General features: G+C 37.1%; 1 protein-coding gene across 1 annotated transcript in view; it reads right to left on the bottom strand.

Annotated features, from left to right (window-relative positions):
* The window catches only part of CUL3 (cullin 3), a 36,300-nt gene extending 16,117 nt beyond the window's left edge, over positions 1-20,183 (bottom strand). Inside the window, exons 1-6 of the mRNA XM_039722312.1 lie at positions 19,984-20,183; positions 12,475-12,588; positions 5,546-5,706; positions 4,555-4,669; positions 3,067-3,295; positions 1,311-1,456 (exon numbers count right to left, since the gene is read on the bottom strand). Of these exons, the coding sequence (XP_039578246.1) occupies positions 1,311-1,456; positions 3,067-3,295; positions 4,555-4,669; positions 5,546-5,706; positions 12,475-12,588; positions 19,984-20,181 (963 nt within the window). The 5' untranslated portion in view covers positions 20,182-20,183. The remainder of the gene's footprint in view (positions 1-1,310; positions 1,457-3,066; positions 3,296-4,554; positions 4,670-5,545; positions 5,707-12,474; positions 12,589-19,983) is intronic.
* Between the last annotated feature and the right edge of the window lie 409 nt (positions 20,184-20,592).

Raw genomic sequence — 20,592 nt, 5'->3', positions numbered from 1 at the left:
AGATGCTGGAGTCCATACTGAGGGGCTGAGCTCTGCCAAAGCACATGGGCAAGTCTTCCTCAGCCTCATTCTGCTTTCCACCTTTGTGCCAGGAAACCTTGATACTATCATTATAATTAAGTTTTTAGATCTGTCTTTCTTGGTTAAATTTTTTATGATACCTCTTTAGGCCCATCAGGAGCTAAAATTACTTCAAAGTAATCCAGGCGCTTATTTGCCACATAATTTGCACACATCCCCCCTCCCCTGTTTTTTTTTTTCCTAAATCACACCACCACAAATATGAGTCCTTAATCATTAAAACTAATAATTTTTCAAGGGCATTGTCTCTTCTTTTTACCAGGCCTTGAAGAGGTGATTATTGTGCAAGCCCAGTAAGAAGTTTGCTTCAGCATTGCCAGAAAATTAATAATCCAATCAAAAACGTTTTTATACTCAAATGGCTTCTTCAAAGAGTAACCAGTTCTAGCACAGTTACTGTCTTCAAACAAAACAGCAGAGATTGACAGACATACATTGAATGTTTCTCATGAAGAACACACACAAGGACTTGGACCACACTTCTTAAAAAAATGCAATGTTTAATGAATACACACTTTCACAATAAATATAAAACATCTTCCAGCTATAGAAACACAGCTTTAAGGTTTAATGAACTCTAAAGGTTTTACATGCAAATTTCAAACCATTTTCTCACAGACAATGGAAAACATGACAAATAGTTCTGAAGCATATTTTGTGATCTTGATAAATTAATGGTACACATTACTTAGTGGGAGACAACAAGAAAGAACACTCACATTTTTTAACATGCAGAACTGTTCTGTTTCTTATGGAGACAGAGAATGGAATGAGTAATTTGTTATGACTGATAAACACATTCACCTCTCAGTCACAGCTAAGCTTGCCATGAAATATTGCCATGTGATTTTTGCCTCAATAAACACTGATAGCTAATGTTACATGAAATTAAACAAAGTGGACACTATAAAGCTATTTGCCAGCAGCTGGAGACACAGAATTTAAGGAAATTTAAGAAGCTCCCAGCAGTTAGATGTTAAGCTGAATAAGTTGTTTATTAAAAGTAAATACTAAAAACCCAAAAACTTGTGCTTTCCAACCAATTTCAGCAAGAGTTCTAAACATGTCTGAAGATTCAGAGAAGGTACATTAAAAAGCATTTATAAATTTAGCTTATTAATAAGAACCCCTTTTGAATCAATACTAAGGTATACCTCATAAATTGTTTATATGGTGAACTGCTAATGTGGGGAATGTGGGAAAGAAGAGGAAGTAAAGTATTTAACTACCTGAATGTAGTCAACTGGATTCTTTCCTTCTCCCTCTTCAGAAACCAGTGCTTTGCCTTGCTCTCTCAGGTATGAGCTCATGCACTCACACATTGTCTTCAGACCATTTGGCACACGGCTGAACAACTTGTACATGCAGGCAAGGTCTGCAAGCAAGAATGAGAGATTATGCTGGACACCTCTGTGTGTTACACTTCTGTACCTCATTCATCTCAGAGCTACAGCTGACAGTTGAGTTCAGCCTCTTGAGCCACAGAAAGCATCCTGTAACAGCTCAGGCACCAGATTCTTCTGCTCTCCTCTTTCCTTTAACCCTGACAAGATGCTGACTGCAGCAGCATCAAAATGAAAAGCAAAGACTGTATGCAATTATTCTAGGTTGTCTGCAGCAGGGAACCTGTCATTGCTGACCTCCAGGCCAGCAAAAGATGATGCTAATTCTAAAGGACAGTGAACCTAGTAGACCTTCAGCAAGATTATGCTTTCCAGCAGTATTTAAGAAAGTACCTTCCAAGATTATCATTCCCAAAATCAAGCATTGCATCAAATGTTTTTTTGAAAGCAAGTTAAACCAAATAGGACAGCACTAATGTGATGCTTGTTTCTGTATTAAAAGCAAAAACTGGTAAAAACTTAAGAGTTTATTTGTCTTAAAGCCAGTCATACACCTTTACACTACTATGTTTCATACACCTAAAATAATGAGAAGTAGCTTTGGCTAAACATTGCTTTCCAAAAGAACAATCCATCCTTGTATCTTTGTGAAAAAAAAAAATCTCATCTTCAAAAGCAGCATTTCCACTCTACTAGTTAACTGAATCAAACCAAGGCCTATAAAAGTTAAACCAATTCCTGTATTTTATGAACCCCCTTCAATATCCTTACACCCTCAGCCCGAAGATTATCTACACTGGATATTAAAGAAGAAAGTGTTAAGTATAGTATTATCATTTTGTTTTCCAACAGAGTAATTCTTTTTTACAGCTAGGAAATGTGCTCACTTCATGCTCTGACTATCACCTAGTAATTGTGAAGCTGCTTTAATGAACAAAGGCCATTAATCTAAGCAGCAAAGCTGCTCCCCATTCTCATGGCTTTAGAGTGAGCACTGATTTCTAAATATAGATACTACAATCCCTCTCTTTGTTATGCTGCTTTAGAAACTTAAGTTATTATGGAAATAGAACTTTCATTCAGTCATTTTGTCTCACATTAACCTCTATTAGGGAAAAGCAAATCAAGCCAAGCCCTTCTGTTTCAACCACTTCAATAAGCTGCTTCTTATCCTTAAAATAACAGAAAACTCCTTTCTGCAGCAATGCTCACTCCCCAGTTGGTCCTGCAATGCTTCTGTTTAAATCTTTCACACAAGTACTTTTTAAATAACTGCCTGTGGACCAAAAAAATGTAATGCATTGTCACAAATACATATTAGAGGAATGGAAATAATAAAATAAAATGGCTCATGGTCAGCTGGAGACAAAAGCCACTACAACAGATTTGTACTTTTCTTATGAGATATTTGGTTTACCAAAAAACTACCTGTATCTGGTACAAAACAGAAACAAGTTAAGTGTAAGATGGCTCTTAAAACAGAGCCCAAATAGTCACTGAATAGTCTCAGATGTTTGTGAAACAGTTACTAAATGTTTCCACAATTACACAGAAACACAGATGTTAAGCTTGACTTATCCCATGCTTAAAAACAATAAGCAGTATCAGAAGCATTTGTGTCTCACAAATGATGCAGTCTTACCTTCTGTCTTCCCATTCTTCAGCATATGAACTAGCCCAGAGTTCTCCATTTCCACTATAGTTTTCATATGCTTGGAGATAAGCTCCCTCTCAACAACTTTCACAATGGGTTCTTCTGTTGATTTATCCAGACAATGCATCACCCGCTCTATTTCTTCATTAATTCTAGCTTCTACTTTCTTTATATATACAGAAGCACTGTTTTCAGCTAAAAATTTCTGACTTTCCATCTGTAATTAACAAAAATTAATGCTTTAGACTTTTTTGTAAAGGGTAAAAAGGAAACATGTCAGTATTTATAAGTAAGTTCAAATCAAACACAGCATGTCCAACACATCCAAGATTCACACACACACCTAACACAAAGATTCTATTATACTAAATGTGTTAATAAGGGGGTACATGCAATATAAACAATGTATTTTTCACAGCAAAACAACCCAAGCCAACTTAGTTTCCCGTTACCAACTACAGTTTTAGCCAGAGGTTCAAAGTAAACAAAGATGGGGAAAGGGAAGGATCAAAAATTCCTTCCAAATACCAGTTTATGGTAGTTCTCCTTAATCTCATTAGTGACAATGCTGAGTACATTATTTCATGTCAAATTGGTTTTATTAATATTGGTCAGCAGAGTCTTTGGAGAAAAGATGTCTTATTTTTCAGGCAAAGCTAAGTAAGAGAACTTTAATTTTTTTTCTTAATTTTATATAAGCATTAATGAAAACCAGAACACTGACATTTAAATGGCTGTGCAACATATGCTTCTGCTTTTCAAAGAAGTAAGGAGCTCAGAGCATATGACAATTGATCTTGCATAAGAAATGGGAGACTCACAAATTACCTTATCTAGATATTTTTAACATTATTTTAAAATTTCTATCGATTTCCAGCAATAGATGATCATGATTACACTCCACAAGCACTTAACTGGCTTTCCTCCTCCAAGTATCTCACAAAAGAAACGCCCTCAAAAATATTTGGAATGTATTATTTGGTGGTTGATCAACAACTGGAGAGCCACTGGGATATGCTTAGTTCCTTGACTTGGTTTATTTAATTACAAAAACCCCTCACAGATGTGGAAACTATGAAGGTATCAAAGTTTCCTCAAAGGCAGTGTGACAGGTTTCCAAGCCTGAAACAGTTTGAACCTTTCATGCTAGTGGCATTTCAAAAAGACTGTGGGGGGCAAAGCAGATGTAGACTAAGTTACATGAAATAACCTAAAGGAGGCATAAGATTAGCATGATGGTTACTGTACACGTCATTGGCACCCATAGCTCAAAACTACATTCAAATTATGCTAATTTTGTAAAATTTTTCTTACTTTTCCCTGAAAAGTTAGTAACTATTTCTCTTATTTCATTTAATGGAGATGGACATACTCATCAAAAAAGCAACAAGTATGTAAAGTACCACCAAATCTGACAGTTCAGGGATCTGAGAGTTATAACAGCATTCCAAATATGGTAATAGAACATTACTGTACCTGAAAAAATTCTGCAGACATCTCCAAAAATGGAGCCTCGAAGTCTTCTTCATAGACTGACCTTCCTTCAAGACCTAGAATCATTAACATCTGGCAAGCATTTCTTATTGCGCCTCTGCCAAAAAGTAAGTTGTTAACAACTTGAGAAATCTACGTGGTTGTAAGACAGAGTACACAGCAGAATAACAGCTCATAAGACAATATTAACTTTAATAAAATGTAGTAATAAAAAGTCCATTCTAATCTGCTCAGGACATGACATTTTCAAGAACACTACAAGAGCAAGGCTGTTTGGTTTTGTTCAAAACTAAAGAGCTGACAATGTTGACTAAATATTTTAAATGCAATGACAGGGACAAACAGCTCAAGTTCTACTAAGTCATAAAATTATGAAGAATATATATTAATATATAAGAAATTAACCCTAAATAGTACTTCAAAGAAAACTGCACACATAGGTCAGAACTGAGCAACTTCAACTTCAAAACAACTGCACATGTGGAAGTTGCTATGCAAAGTTTGAGGTTTTTGGATGGCTGGCTGTTAAAAAAAAACCAACCACACAAAAATCTAAAGAAATGAAAAACCCCAGCTGAACACAAAATAAATGCCACCAAAATTCAAATATATCAGCAAGTTAATGAAAACAAAAGAACTGCATCTAGAAAAAGATTCCACTTTCTGGCAGTAGGGGACAATACACAGCTGTAGCTGGGGAGTCTTTTCTTTTCCTGGATTGCATGTTGGGCAATCTTAGTCACAGAAATGCAGGCAGAGTAGCAAGGTAAATATTGAAAATTATATTAACAAGCTTCCCTGCTTGCCATTGTGCTAAAATATAATACACAAAGAAATATGTTACTCCAAATACGAAAAAATTTTAGCCACAAATGTGATCTTAAATAACGAATTATTTGTCTATGTTCTTGAGTCACTCTTTAAAAACGGACAGCTATTATTTACAACAAGACTCCACTTACAAACATCTTACCTGTCTACAACTTCTCCTTTCCTCTCTCTTGCAATCATATCCAGCAGAGTTTGCCTCAGGTGATCCCTGATGCAGCCATAACGTACGACCTGATCTCGAAAAATGATCAGGCCCAAGTTGTAGACATTCTCCACGTTGTTCTGTTGCACATACACTCGGTCCTACAGCAAGGGCATGAACAGCAATGAAACTGTGAATTCACTGCATCAATGCTATTCAAAAATACAAGAGATCAACCCCTTCTCTACAGTGGAAATATGACCAAATATATTTTTTCACTTAACAGAAAGAAATTATGTATACCCTTCAAAATTCATAATCAGTCCCGTCTTCCAAAACTTCATTTACACTTGGATTTCTATTTTGCTTAGGAGTATAAACACAGCATTTGTGACTAAAGCATGCCATAGCAGATCTATAGCATTCCCACTTTTTAGTCTGGGTGCAGAGGAGTCTCCAAGCACTGACTAAATGCATAGCACTATTTGCAAGAGGTTTTATTTACCTACTCAAACCTTCCATCTCTTTCTGATCTTGAAGAAAAATTATTTAACTTCCCCCTCCCCTCCATGTATCTTCCTACCACTCCTTTTAGGCAAAAGATATTCAACATTCAGTGAAATTTCCTGAAATAGCATCATTAGGTAAAGAGTAGCAAATATAGAGCCAAAACAAGAAGAGTTACAATCAAAATCTTTATGGATTAGTACTGCAAAATTGTACATAAGACTTCTATAGACATCCCTCCCTCCACCCTCCCCAAATTCACTTTCATTCCACTTGAAACATACTTCAAAATTTTGTTATGTTTCATTATAACCTCACCCATACACCACCTGCTCCCCCAAAAAAGAAGAGGGAGAGAAGAAAATATTTTTTACATTTCCATGTATGTTTAAATTCTACCTCCCAAAATAATCTTTGTCCATGGGAAGGATCAAGCTCCTCGACTACCTATTTTTATGCACCTACATTTAAAAACCAACACTGATCCTCAGATCAGCGTTTTTAAGACTGCATAGCCCAAAATCCATCATACAGATTTGACTGAGAGTGCTAAGCAGACCCCGAGTCTCTTACTGCTACCCAAAGAAATGCTCCAAAAAAATCTCTCTTCTTTCGTATTCCTCCCTCCCAACTTAACTCTGAAAAAAGGAATCTATTAATGAAGTCACTAGCAGACAGAAAATGCATGTATTTGATTAACAACCACTACTGAGTCAGACCACTTAAAACAGTATTAAGAATAGAAAAACTGAGTTTTTACAACCCCTTCCTGAGATGAGCAATCAGTATTTTTGTTAATTTCTGTCAGGGCATAATCCATTCCTCTAATATAATACTTTGGGCAATTACTAAAAATACTGCTTTGCTACCATTTAAGCATCAGGACAATGACATTAGAAAAAGCTAGGTGTACCCACACACAAATCTGACTAGGATGAGGTTTTGTAAGAATGTATATAGCTATAACAAAACAATAATCCTGAAAAATAATCAAATTCTATAAAGGATGATAGTTAATTTATGAAATTGAGTATAAAGATTAGCTTCTCCACTGGTTCCACCACTATCTTATTAAGTGCTTTATCACACACAGAATTAAAGAGTAAAGCTACTCTTTAATGGAAAAACCATTAAAACAACAAATGTTATGCTTATGGAATGAAGATTATGGAAAAAATATTCCAAAATTGCAAGTTTACATAAATTCCACAATTTAAAAAAAAAAAGAAAAAAAAAAGAAGGAACAGACAGCCCAGCATTTAGCGCCTGCATTCACATGGAAAAATTATTCCTAGGCTAATTATATGCCAGATTGCCACTTGGTGACCAAAGGAAAGCAAAACACTGGGTTCAGCAATTAATGTGTGATTTCCCACTCTCTGTCTTCAGAAGGCAGCCCTTAAATTAAATGATAAAACAAGGTGGGAACATGTCAGATATGCCTCCTCTCTGGCTTCTGAAGCAAGCTCAGATGTCTCAAACCACAACATTTACTAATTGCTCTCATGAAGTCAGTTCAGAGATGAGTGGTGGGCTAAATCTTTGGAATAGGTTACTTACGCTTTTCTGTTTTTAGGAACAGGATTGTTTATTTCACTTCCTTATTTACACACTGACATCAAGAAAAGAAGTAAATGTGATTCTCAGGTAAAACAAGCCTAAAATACATTTTCAAAGAGATGAAAGAGCAAATTAAATTGTAGTGTCTAATACTATAACTTGAAGAGAAAAGAATATAATTATTATTTCAAAAAATATTCAGGGCTCTGAAGCACAGGCAGCAGGGTATCTAAAAGGATTAAAGCCATGGCCATGACTCATCTGCATAGCTTCTGTTGTGGCAGTGCTGAACACTGCCATTGTGAAAGAGTAACTCCTCTCAGTTTATCAGCAGCCTCTGTAGTAAGCCAGACCTCTCAACAATACCCAAACCAGAGCAGCAACATTAACATTTCTGATCCTGCTGATTTGCTCACCCTTGGTAACAGATCGCATTTACTGGAAGCTCTCCCCGTCTAAAAAAGCAAATCACAGAGAGCCCCGTTTGGGAACAGGTTTGACTGACAAGGCTACACACTACTGAACAGAAATCACTTCCCGTGGGGAGAAGCAGTGGGTGCTTAAAGGTAGGAGTAACTTTCACAAGACAAGGATGGAGTTTCAGACAGCTATTATTGATGAATTACAATCCTGCTGACACTCCAGAATAATTCTGAACTGAAGTCACCTACTGTAAGGTACCAGTAGCCACATTTTAGCCATCTCTGCATGGATGCACTACCTGGATGATGCAGCAGCCTTCAGACACCCTTGTGTATACAGTAAGTGTCTTTGATCCCAGCTCTGGAAATAAAACAACACTTCTCTCTATTACCTTGTGTGTAAGCCATGGACAATGAGAGTCATTCGTCAAAACTCACATATCCAACCTGTCAGTGCTGGCCTAAAAAAAGACACCAGCTTTGTGCACAGCACAGATGAGAAGGGAATGCTCTGCCCTCTGGAAAATCCACAGCTGTATTTGCAGGAGCAATTGTTCACTTCTGACAGTGTGTAACTGGCACTACCCATCAGCCTGTAAGGCAGCCAGGGGTGTGACTGCTGCACTTGCATACCTGAAATTGCTTTAAATTTAGCAAGCACAAGTAATAGAGACACCACAGAATCCAGTTGAACTCAGTTTCCATTTGACATTCTAAGAATACACACATCCACACTGCCTGGAGAAAAGCCCAAACAACTCCAGCTCCACTGCTCCCATTCCATACAGCAGCTAAATAAAGCCCACTGTAGGTATGTTTACCTGCACTGCCACTGTGAGGCTGAATTTCAGAGATGCCAAATGAACTTCAATACTTCAACCTGCCTTAGTATCTGACTAGACTCAGCAAAGATGCTGCTTAGCACATGACTCGACTGCTTCAGCACCTCACTGCTTGTCACAGACAGTGCCACAATTCACAGTGTATTATATCAACTCTGGCACCAATTACTGCAGCCTAAACAGGTAAAAAGGAAGAGAGCTTGTGTGATATCAAACATAATCCAGTGGAACTACATAAACTTGAAATTCAGTCAGGGAACCTGGAATGTCTCAAAATAATCAAGACAAACCTTGCACAGTAAGTGCAAAAGATTGCAAAAACCTCATACTACACCTGCAACAGAAATGAAAGTAACAGACTTCTACTACAGAGCAATCACAAGAGGCAATACACATTTTTAAAAACATAACTATGAGGCAAACTTGAGAGTGTTTTGTGGAGGATGTTCTGCATGAACAATGAAATCCTGCCATAATCTCAAAGAGCAAGTGTTCTAGTCATTAAGCACCATAATGCACAAACCCCACTGTACAAAACACATGCCTTCCTAAAAAAGATTTATTTGTATTGATTTTTATTTTAAAAACAGAAAAAATTAAACAGAGGAAAGAAATTAAGGTGGGTTGGAAAGGTGTTTGTTTTGACTTAAATCATATGGCAGCTAATGGGTGAAACAAAGTTGGAAAAAAAATGTGGCATTAAAACAGATACAATTTAGTTTAAGATGTTCAAGATGTAAAATCACTAGGCTGAAGCAGGAATTCAAGAGAGTAAGACCAGAATTCAAGAGGGTATTAAATGTTTTACTTTCACTGATGTCACAGTGTGGCCTGTTGGGCAATAGGTACATTTCCTGAAACTGATGTGTAATCGAGATGGCCTACAAAACAAGAGAAGGATTGGGTCATGCTTTACTTACAAACACAAGATAATTGCAGATACTTCTGCTAGAACACAAGCATATTAATTTACAATGCCTGCTGACGCAGGTTATAGTGTTTGGTGCTTTTTTTAGATAAAATATTTTTAATGTCTTGTATTAGATTTGCTTGAATAGAAGTGCATAAATTATTTCTGAAAAAGCATATCATTATAAACCTATGTGTCAGTCAGACTCAACATCAGAAAGTAAGGACAAATCATTCTTTATTTTATAAAATTCTTCAAAATTATTTCTTTGAAAAGCAGTCAGGTCTGATCTTTCACAGGTGCTTTATAATTCTGTGGCACTGGCAGCTTTCCCAAACTTTTTGAATGAACACACATTCAAGAGTGGGAAGTTTTTTACTCTTAAAGTCTTTTGTGAATGAAGAAAATTACATCTGACTCAAGAGGACATCTCAGCGACAAAGGAGAAACTGCAAATCTTTCAAAGTAGTCCTGTTTTAAATCACTGATTATTCTTTAATTTGTAATCAAAATATGTATTATTGACAATTTGTCTTATGTCCCTCCAAGTCAAAGGAGACTGCCCATTGTATTAGACCTTCACACTAGATAGTTCTACCTAATAAAAATTAAAATTATAGTTATAAACTCCATATTACATTACAGAGGTTTAAAAACAAACAAACATTAGCCCCTAAGTCTATATAAGCATTTTGAAAGATTTTTTTAAAGATTATTATGCTATAAATATATTTTATTGTGGATGTTTTTTTTTCTGTTTCTGTGGTACAAGGGAAAAAAAATCTGTGGGAGTCATATAATTAGTCAAGCAGAGGGCTCAACTGAACACCCACTTGAAATAATTAAGAACTGTCAAACAGCACACAGAAAGCTACCTAGTCCAGAGGATTCAAGCTTATTTATTCTTCTGTTCTCAATCTAAAAGACAGGCAATGAAGGTCAATTTACACTTCAAGGAATGCTGCAGCTTTCCTTCTCCTGGAACCTTGGTGGAAAAGAAAAGGCTGGCTGGATGTCTGAACAGCACTCTCAGGCTTCAAAACAAAGTCAAGGCATTGCTCTTCTGACTGCAAATAATGCTCAGGAAACAGCTCTCCTGCTCCCCCAGGAGTGGTTACTGAAGCAGGCAACCCTTCCTCGAAGAGAAAAGGTTTTGGCCTTTAATATACCAGTCAAGCCACTAAAACAAGGAAAGCTTATAAGCCAGTTTTCTCTGCCACTGTTTGAAAGATCAGAATTTATTGATTTTTGGAGCAGCAGATAACACTGCATTATCCATTACTTTGGACCATCCAGCACCTCCTGTGCTGAAATAATATATAATATTGGGCTGAAACACAACAGCTGCTCTCCTAGAAAACTCTGAATTCCATCTTCCAACCTTTCTGAAAATTCACCACTACCTTTGGTAGATTAATCTAATCATTAAATATTCTTGAATATGCCTAGATGCAGCTAACAGCAATTGATTTGTATTTGTCCTTCACAAACAGATTAGGGAGTCCAGGATCTCTCACAGCAAGGACAGTACATCTTCTAAACAATCTGTCCATCTTCCTTTTGGCACACAAATCATTCAGTGTCACTGATGGCATGTTACCCAGCACTCTATTTTTTGGTATGTGGTCTTTTCCCTAGTGAAATAAACCAACTCCTCCAACATGAAGGCCAGTAAACCAGTTAAAAAGAATTGTTTGTGATTCTGCAATTCAAATTCTTTTAACTTGTAGTAGCTTATTGACCAAAGAGGACTTCACAGCTAATACAAACACAGTCAATGTCACAGCATGAGATCTTTAACAGTTACAAGACAAGATCTTAACTCCTGTTTAGCAGATAGAGTACAATTCCAGTTCACCTGCTTTTTGGACCAGAAAAGTCCATTATTTTCCGTCCTTCACTGTCAAGTACTGCATCAATTATTATATGTAGGATACTTTGGAGGGAAAAAAAAATTTACACAAAAAACAGGGCGTCTCAACACTTCCTTTTGAAGTCAAAACCTTTGTCTAGAAGCTAAGCAAAAATATTCTCTTGCATCCTAAAACATCCCCAATATTATGGGAATTTTAGTACTTGCCAACTACCTAAAGCATAACACAATCCAGACACAAAAATGTTAGGCTCTCTCTTTAAAAAAAAAAAAAAAAAAAAGAAGTCTTTTCTGTTGACTATAGGTGAGAAATGGCAAGCATGCAACCAAAAACCTCATTCTATGTACACTGCTTAATCTTCTACACAAGTTCTTTATGAACAGCAAAGGATCCAACTACAATCTAACGTTCAAGGACACACACATCATACCCAAGCAAAGTTATCCTCTTTGAATCCTAAAGCTTAAAGAACAACCACACTGGAAGTTTCAGGAGGTTTTACACCATATTGCTTTCCACAGTAAGAAAACACCATTACCTGAATCAACATCTAAAATCTGCCAGAATGGGTCTGACTAGCTTATTTTTTAAGAACTCCAAAGATCAAATATTTTTTAGATCAATTTTTCAGGTGATAATGAGATAACCTAAAGCATGAATCCAATTACAATTTGTCAAACACCTGCAGCAGTCTTGTATGCACACAGAAAATTGAAAACAAGGGACAGAGAGTAGTCTTTGAAAGAAGACTGGTAAGCACGGTAAAAGGACAATTTACTTCACTGCTAAAAGTGTGAAATAGCAGAATACCAACCATGTACATCAGGATGTCTCTAATCATCACCATTGCTGTTTGATGATCATTCCACGCTTGGTTTAGTGTTTGTAGAAAGTTGTTATTCAAGGAGTTTAACACATCTTCTCGCACCTGAAGTGAAAAAAAAAATATTGACATGAACTCAAGTCAGTTTCTTCTGCAGCATTTAAATCTTAAACTTAGCTTCAGCATAAGAATTCTTGCTCCTCCATGGACCTGAATTTTGCAAACAGGTTCTTTCTTTTCCTGTGTGCTGACTATCCCTACCTCATATTTCCCTTCTGTGGTAAAATAAGTAAGAAAAATTATGCTAGCAACAAGAGAAACAAAATAAACATGGGTTTTAAATTTCAAAGGAATTCCTGAAGTTTCAAATAGTTAAAAATAGTCTCTGACGACTCCTCATAGCTTTCATTTCCTGTGTTATAGTGTTTCAATTGCTGGTAATTTTACTATCACAAGTAATTTCAGAACATTGGGTAGTAGCAGTAAATGCTACAAACAGGAACAAGTAGAGGTGGAAAATTGGCCATGATGACATTTAGAGAGACAAGCTGAGATAGCATAAAGATACAGCAAACAACAGTTCTGAAAGGAACCAACTGCTTTCTAAAGATCAGACTCTTACATTAATACCAACAACAAGACTTCATAGAAAAAAAGAAAGTAATCTTCGTTTTTTCATGAATGTATTTGCAATTTGCAAGTTAATCTGTCTCATCAACTTCAGATTTTAAGCCTCTTTGCCACTACTCTCCCAACTAATAAAAAAGCCCATCCGTTTTCATTTTTTGATTTTTTCCAGTAGGCATATACTGCAGTGCTGAAACTTGAAACTAATGTCAAAGACAGACCTGTGAGAAGGTAAAAAAAAATGTTCCAGAGTTAATAAAATGTGGGAACTAACTTTTTACGTAACATGCAAAATATATTCTGCCCTCTGTTGTAACCAAACAGAATGTTCACATTCATTGACTTGGACTGACACCTGGCTGATAGTGTAATTTCAGTACAGAGATTCAAACAGGAAAACAAAACATAGATGCCAGGCAGCCACAAGCTGCACCAACATCTCATGCACTCACCTGACAGGCTTCATTCTATCATTCCAGTTTCATGAAGTTATCAGGCCAAACCAGAGTAACAAATCCTGTCTGCCACACTACTGTACACACACAAACTCAGATGAGCAAACCAGAGACACTGTGGAACATCATCCAACACAATGGTCTCAAGGAGGAGAAGGATGAAGGAGAAAAGAAGAGGAATGAAGGAGCAGGAGAAGGAAGAGGAGAGGGAGGAAGGAGGAGAAAGAGAAGAGGGAGGAAGGAAGAGGGGAAAGATGAAGGAGGGGAAACTTATCCCAGTAATATTCACCTTGTCACTGCATCTATGCAATACAGGTATGCATGGGTTGTTCAAAGCTTTCTTACAACTTCAAACACCTACTCTGCACACCTGAGCAAGGCCTCTCCTGCTTGCTTTTGGAAAACATAATATGCAGTTATAAGCACTGCTTAACTACACCATTCTTTCTGATCATGATCATCATTTACCCTTTGGTCTCCCAAATGTGTGCTCTGTTGTCACCCAGTCCAGGTAGTTTTTAGCCAAAACAAATACACACTAAAAACTTCAGCAGACATACTTGTGAAGAATATGCAGAATCTTCCAGAACAGGAGAAACTAACATGACATGGTTTCTTTCACTTCTTTGGTCAGTATGGAAAAGCTTTATAAACATCATTTGGTAGTTCATCCACACTAATAAAATTTACCAAAGCATGATTAGATTATAAGCACAAATAACCAAGGGTAGTTACTGATCAATTTTAGGATACCCTTTACTTTGACTACACAGAGGCAGTGTGCCCTCATAACTGCACACATCCCACATCCATCACAAATCCTGCTGGGCCAGCCAGTGCCAAGTCACACAGAAGGGGGTGGACACCTGCCACCAGGTAGCAGTGACAACTTGCTTCCAAGCAGACACTGACACGCTCTGCAATAGTGGCACCTCTGCTCCATATGGTGAATTTCTGGAAATGGGCTTGAAATTCAGAAATGGGTGCTGTACAACAGAGCTACCTTCAAAGTTTCCCACTGAAGCTTCTCAATGTTTATTTGAAACTGCAGAAGAGGTTTAAAAAGCCATTCTTTCAGCTGCTACAAAAGCCAACCAAACTACTGCCAAGCAATTTATCACTTACAGCAACTTCATACTTAACAAGTGTTCAACACATTCCTTGTATGGGCCATTAATTCAGCAATACTACAGAGAAACTGTTATAATGCACAAAACATCTTAGCCATGCAAAGGTGCAGAGTCACACCACTTTGGTAGAATAAATAATCTGAAGTAAAAAAAAGTGCATACTCACACTGTTTTAACAAAGAGGAGACACAGCTGCTACTCTGCCAAAGCCTTAGAACATTTCAAATCTCAAAGATTTTTATCAGCAGAATGTTACTTTAAATTAGCTGAGCTTGTGGTGATTTCTGTAACAGTATTTGCAGTTATGAAGTAAACTGCAGGGAAAGCCAGCTTAAATAGAACTGTCCATATACAGATGTACTTGAAAATAAATTAGCAACTTTGTAATATATATAAGGTCTTCTTATAGTTACAAGGATGAAATTTTGTGTTTAACTTCAGGCCAAACTGTATTTTCTACTGGCTACACAGCTTCAGGAAATACAGAAACCTTCCCCCAGTAAGAGCAGTTTGTTGGCATAAGCTTTCAATACTTTTAAATAACTCTTGATTGAGTGTACATAAAGAGGACTTATGGCCTACCATTTCTATCTTACAGTGCCTGGCCTGATGCAGCAGCACATATAGTTCAATTATGTAATTTCCACTACTGTAAGGACAGCCAGAACATCCTGAGGGGAGCAGCAGTACAGAACAGCACTTTCTGAACCAAGGCCTCAAGCTCTCAGAACTTTTACTATAGAGCTTCTTTTAGAAAAATCCAAGTAGTCTAAAAGATAGTATTCTAAAATCTTAGGATTCAGATTAACCCAAGTAGGTTAATGGACTGACTACCAGAAATGTCTGTTCATCCCTGCAGTTGCTATCCTACTGCTAAAAGGAAAAAACAAACACTGGAGAATACTGGGGATTCTGAACAGTTATGTACTTTCACGCAATTCCCTCACATCCGTCTGCCCTCCATATAATAGCAGACTTGCTCAAGATCATCTGAAAACATCATTAAGAAAATAAAAAGGCAGATAAAACTTCATACATTGCCAGTCAGACGCACTCTAATGCTCAGTAGGTAATTTGCCTCCTACACAACTTCTCATGTCATTCCTCCCTATTTCACTGATGTTATGGAAATAATTTCAAACTCCCTGATGGAGATGATTCTCATCTCTCCCTTTTCTCTGCAACACTAAGACAGCAAATTCTAAAGCTTGCAAAGGACCCCAGACATAACTGTCTAAGTCCCAGAGTGGACTTCTTTCAGCCGATACCTGCCTCAGCACCCACTCCTGCTCTGTGCCCTCCTGAGCAAAGGGCTCTCACTGCCTGTACTGTCCTCTGAACAGCAGGTACTGGACAGGCCCAAGGGACACCACTTTGTCACTGATGGCCATCGGGACTCTGAGCCATGGACCACATCCAACGGGTGTGACCACCCAACCAATTTCTTATCCATTGAACTCCACTCACAGAATCCATGTCTTTCCAATTTAGACACAAGAAGGTTATAGGGGACCATGTCAAAACCTTTACAGACATCCACACAAATGACATCTGTGGCTCTTCCCTTGCTCACTGATGCGGTCACTCCTTCACAGAAGGCCACTGGGTTGGCCAGGCAAGACTCACCCTTGGTGAAACTGTGCTGGCTGTCCCAAACCATCTCCCTGTCATCCCTGTACCTTAGCGTAGCTCCTAGGAGGATCTGCTCCATGATCCTCCCAGACACAGAGGTGAGGCTGACAGGTTGGAGTTCCCAGATCCTCCTTTCTACACTTCTGAAAGATGGGTACAATGTTTCCCCTTTCCCAGTCATCTGGAACCTCACCTGACTGCCACGCCATGACTTCTCAAGTATCATGGAAAGTGGCTTGTCCACTACATCAATTCCCCTCAGGACTCTGGGACTGCACCTTATTGGGTCCCACTGACTTATGCATAAAATGAGCATTAAAAATATTATTCTGTAAACATTTTTTTTTTTTGCTGTAACACAAATGATGTTGCTTATCATCAAATGGTTTAGAGAGTTGTAAACTAAGCTTTGTGTGTTTTAAAAACACTTAACATTTGTGTGAAGTAATAACAGACTAGGCTTGAGAAGTGTGAAGGAAGAGCGTCCACATCAAGCTACAAGATTGTCAATGGGCAAGAAAGGGAGTAATTAGTGAAGTATCAGATGCACAGGAATTAAATACTTGAATTAAGATGAAAGGTTTCAGTACTTTCAAAATTCAACAGTATTTTAAAATAGCTCTACGTGTACTATACTTAAATAATGATGTCAATACACAGGTAAAGACAAGTTTTAGCATGCTCTTCCCCTGTAGTAGAAACAAGGTAGCTCAATAGAGCTGACTCATCTCAGTGATGCAGAGTACCTGGCTTACTACAGCCTTTATCCCACAGCCAGAACAGGGTGATTTGGAACTGCACACCACTGGGGTCTGCAAGTCTTAAACCAAGCATTCTTGGTAATACCTTGAATGCATGCACCTTGCATTGATCATATTTGCACCTATTATTTTATTTACAATTAAGCTGTCAAGACAGCGCATTGTGCTGTTTTCTTGTTGAGAAGCTAAATACTTTTCTCATTAGTCTTTGATGGCTAATTAAAATGCTGAATAAGCACAACTTTCACCTGGCAATTAAATTAGCATAAATCATAAATACAGCTCTTAACCATGCCTTGCCAAAAATGAAGGAATGCTTTCCATGCTTTACAACTATTTGTAAAAACAACTGAACATATACATTGCCTCTACCTAGTATTGCCTCTACCTAGTCTCTTCATCTATTCCTAATTAACCAGCATGACTGGAATACCACAAGAACTTTTTATTCTAAAAAGACAACCTGGAGATGTGGGCAGCAAATGACAGTTATGGCTCAACAATTATTTCAGATTTGGGGAAGGCTCCTCAGCAGTGCTCCCTGAACTGAGTATAATTCTTCAGTAAAATCTACTCATCTGTGAACATTTCCATTTTTACAAAAGTAAAAGAATTTAATGAACAATATTTCAGTTGGCAAAATCCCCCTCTTCTAAATTCTAGCATCCACCACTGAATCTCTGAATAGAAGTTTTACAAAGACTTGTGATGAGATCATTTATCATTCATTAGCTACTTAACATTTACCAGAAAATTGCTCTTGCAAAGAGACAGCAAACATAAAAGACTTTGCAAAAACTTCTATGACAAAATGTAACGTTAAACAAAACTTCTTTTTTTGTCTATCTTACAACAAGCAACACTGGCACAAACAGAAGATGTCATTATAGAACTGATCCTATTCTTGATAAACAATGCACTATTTTTTCCATACTTCCATCTATATATGCCTCAACATAATGTGTCTAAGCAAACATTCAAAAGGGACAAACAGTAGCTTTTAGCCTCTATAAGTTTTTGTTATTTTTCAGAAATTTTTGGCATAAGTCACATTTCTTTAGTCTTTTCCTTGGATTATTTTACAGGCTAGAATCATCAGAATAATTTAGCCTTTTTAACTCTATAGCAATTAACTACTAAAACTCAGTTAACCTTTTTATTTGAAAAGGCTTTGGTCATCTTTTTATCACCCACACACGGATATAATTTGATTAATCACATTAAAGATCAGAATATAAGTTCATGAGAGAAGATTTTATTTAAAGAACCAGATACAGGAATATTAAGTGTCAGAAAGGCATTTCTCTGCACTGCTATCTGTGCAGTCCTCTCAGCCTCTGCACTGAAAGTACAAACTCAGAATCTTCTGCTCTTTTGTCAGCCTGCCACAATCAGCACTTCAGAATAATTAATTCTGCAAATGCATAATTTTTAATATGCAAAATAGCTAGGAACTAAGATAAGTGGCAGAATACCTAGGAACAAAGATAAAAAGACACCCATCAAATTAAACTAGGCTAAACTAAATCCTAGGAAGAATAAAAGTTTAGTATCATGATTATTAAATGCACAGACATATACAAGAACAAGGCAAAAAAAGCCTCAGCCATTTGCCACATTTTATGTGAATAGTACAGATTATGAATGCACAGATAATGAAACCAGAAGTTTTTGAGAGTCACAGATGTGCTACAATTATAGAAAAGAACTGCAAATTATTTAACCACTTCATAGAGGATGTCTCCTCTGGTGCACACAGTAAAAAAGCCCCACATTCAAAGCAGTTTTAGACTATACTTATCTGGACCACACCTTTAAAAACTAGGATTTTAGAAAAGAAATAATACATTTCTCTGCCACAGCAGTAACTCCAGTTGGAACACACACAAAAGTCCCCAAGCATGCTGCATTATTTAGCCATAAATCTCCCATCCATTCTCTGTAACTCAGCCAGAAATAATCATCCAAGATGCACAATGGTCTCTGACTTTCCTTTTCAGATCTTGTAAAAACAGGACAAAAATCTGATACTCCATCTGAGCCCATGGCCAGAACATGGGATCAAAGTAGACAGGTACCTCTCTGCTATGGATGTTACCATGAGGAGTAAGGCAGGCACCTCCCATAGACTTAGAATCCTATTGCCATGAAATATTATCTGGAGTCCTAAAAAGTGATTTCCAACTTTTCCCACTTACCTATTTATTAATCAATTCTAAACTTCTCTCAAAGACTAAAGAAGTGGTTCCATAGTTTAACACGAGACCTGAAGGCTCCTTTTCTCAGATGATATCTTCAGAAAGTTTCTGCAAGTCATTTTGACTGACCTACATGGTTTTGCAAAGGCTGACATGGCAGAATGTGAGCTACTCAGGACTTTTGCTATTGCTGAGTTGCTGTTTTTGAACAGTGCCTGCTGCCTCTTTAAAGAGCATAATCCAGGCACAACTGTCTCATTAACCTGGGAATTAGTTCATCAGCCTACAGAAAACAAGTTCTTACATTGGTATTTATTTGTTCCACAAATGAAAAAAACTGACTGGCAAACAAGACAAAATTTGGCCTAAGAAAGTCATCAAATGCCACCAAAAATGACACAAACCTTTAAAAAATATTATCAGCTCTTAACATTATTCTCCAAAAAAAAAAAGTTCTTTACTTTAACAGTGTTTCAAGTGCTTCCTAGGTCTGCCTTCCATCAGTAATTTACCAGAAACAGCACCTGGAACATGAAATCATTTGAGCTTGAGTTTAGCTCTATGCTACCATTTTTGAGAGAAGCTACACAACCGCAACACAAGGTAACATAATCAAGTTAGATTTTCTGCCATTTAAATAACTGTTCAGAATTCTTCCATATAAGACACTTCTATTTTAATTCACAAATGGACAAACCTTGTTTATTAGATGCTCAGTGACCACTTCTCTTAGTCCAGTGTAGAGTTTTTCACCATGTTTATGCAACACCATTGTATAAGCATTTCTATACAGCTCCTCAAAACTGAGACCACTATTGTTCTTACGCTGAATCTCTTGGATTGCATTTTTCAGAAGATCCCAAATGCTGTTCACATATTTCTCATCCATAGTCATCTGTAAAAAATAAAACATTACATTATTGTTTTGAATAAAAAAAAGAATATAGATAATGAGGTAATTGCTCTGCCCCATCTTGTTGATTCCATTACCACAAGATTTCTCAAATTTTATCAAAAGAAAAACAATATTTGAGACTAGTACAGATTTCAAGAAATATTTATGAAAATTGTAATTTTCAAAAGTTTAATGCTTTTTTGTTTCAGAACTGCAAATGCCCAGAATCCAACCCCAGAGCCCTTGGAGGTAGAAAGGCAGGTAACTGTGGACAAAAGTATCTTCCCCACTTTTCCTTCACATGTTAACAGTGATAGATGGTTAACTCCCATTCCTTATTAACACATTATTTGACACCTCATAAATTGTATTACAACACTGATGTGCTTCACCAGACCCCAAATTAACCTG

Source organism: Passer montanus, unplaced genomic scaffold, assembly GCF_014805655.1.
Source record: "Passer montanus isolate IOZ18808 unplaced genomic scaffold, ASM1480565v1 scaffold48, whole genome shotgun sequence".
Classification (NCBI taxonomy): Eukaryota; Metazoa; Chordata; class Aves; order Passeriformes; family Passeridae; genus Passer; species Passer montanus.
This window is presented reverse-complemented; position numbering and strand designations above follow the sequence as displayed.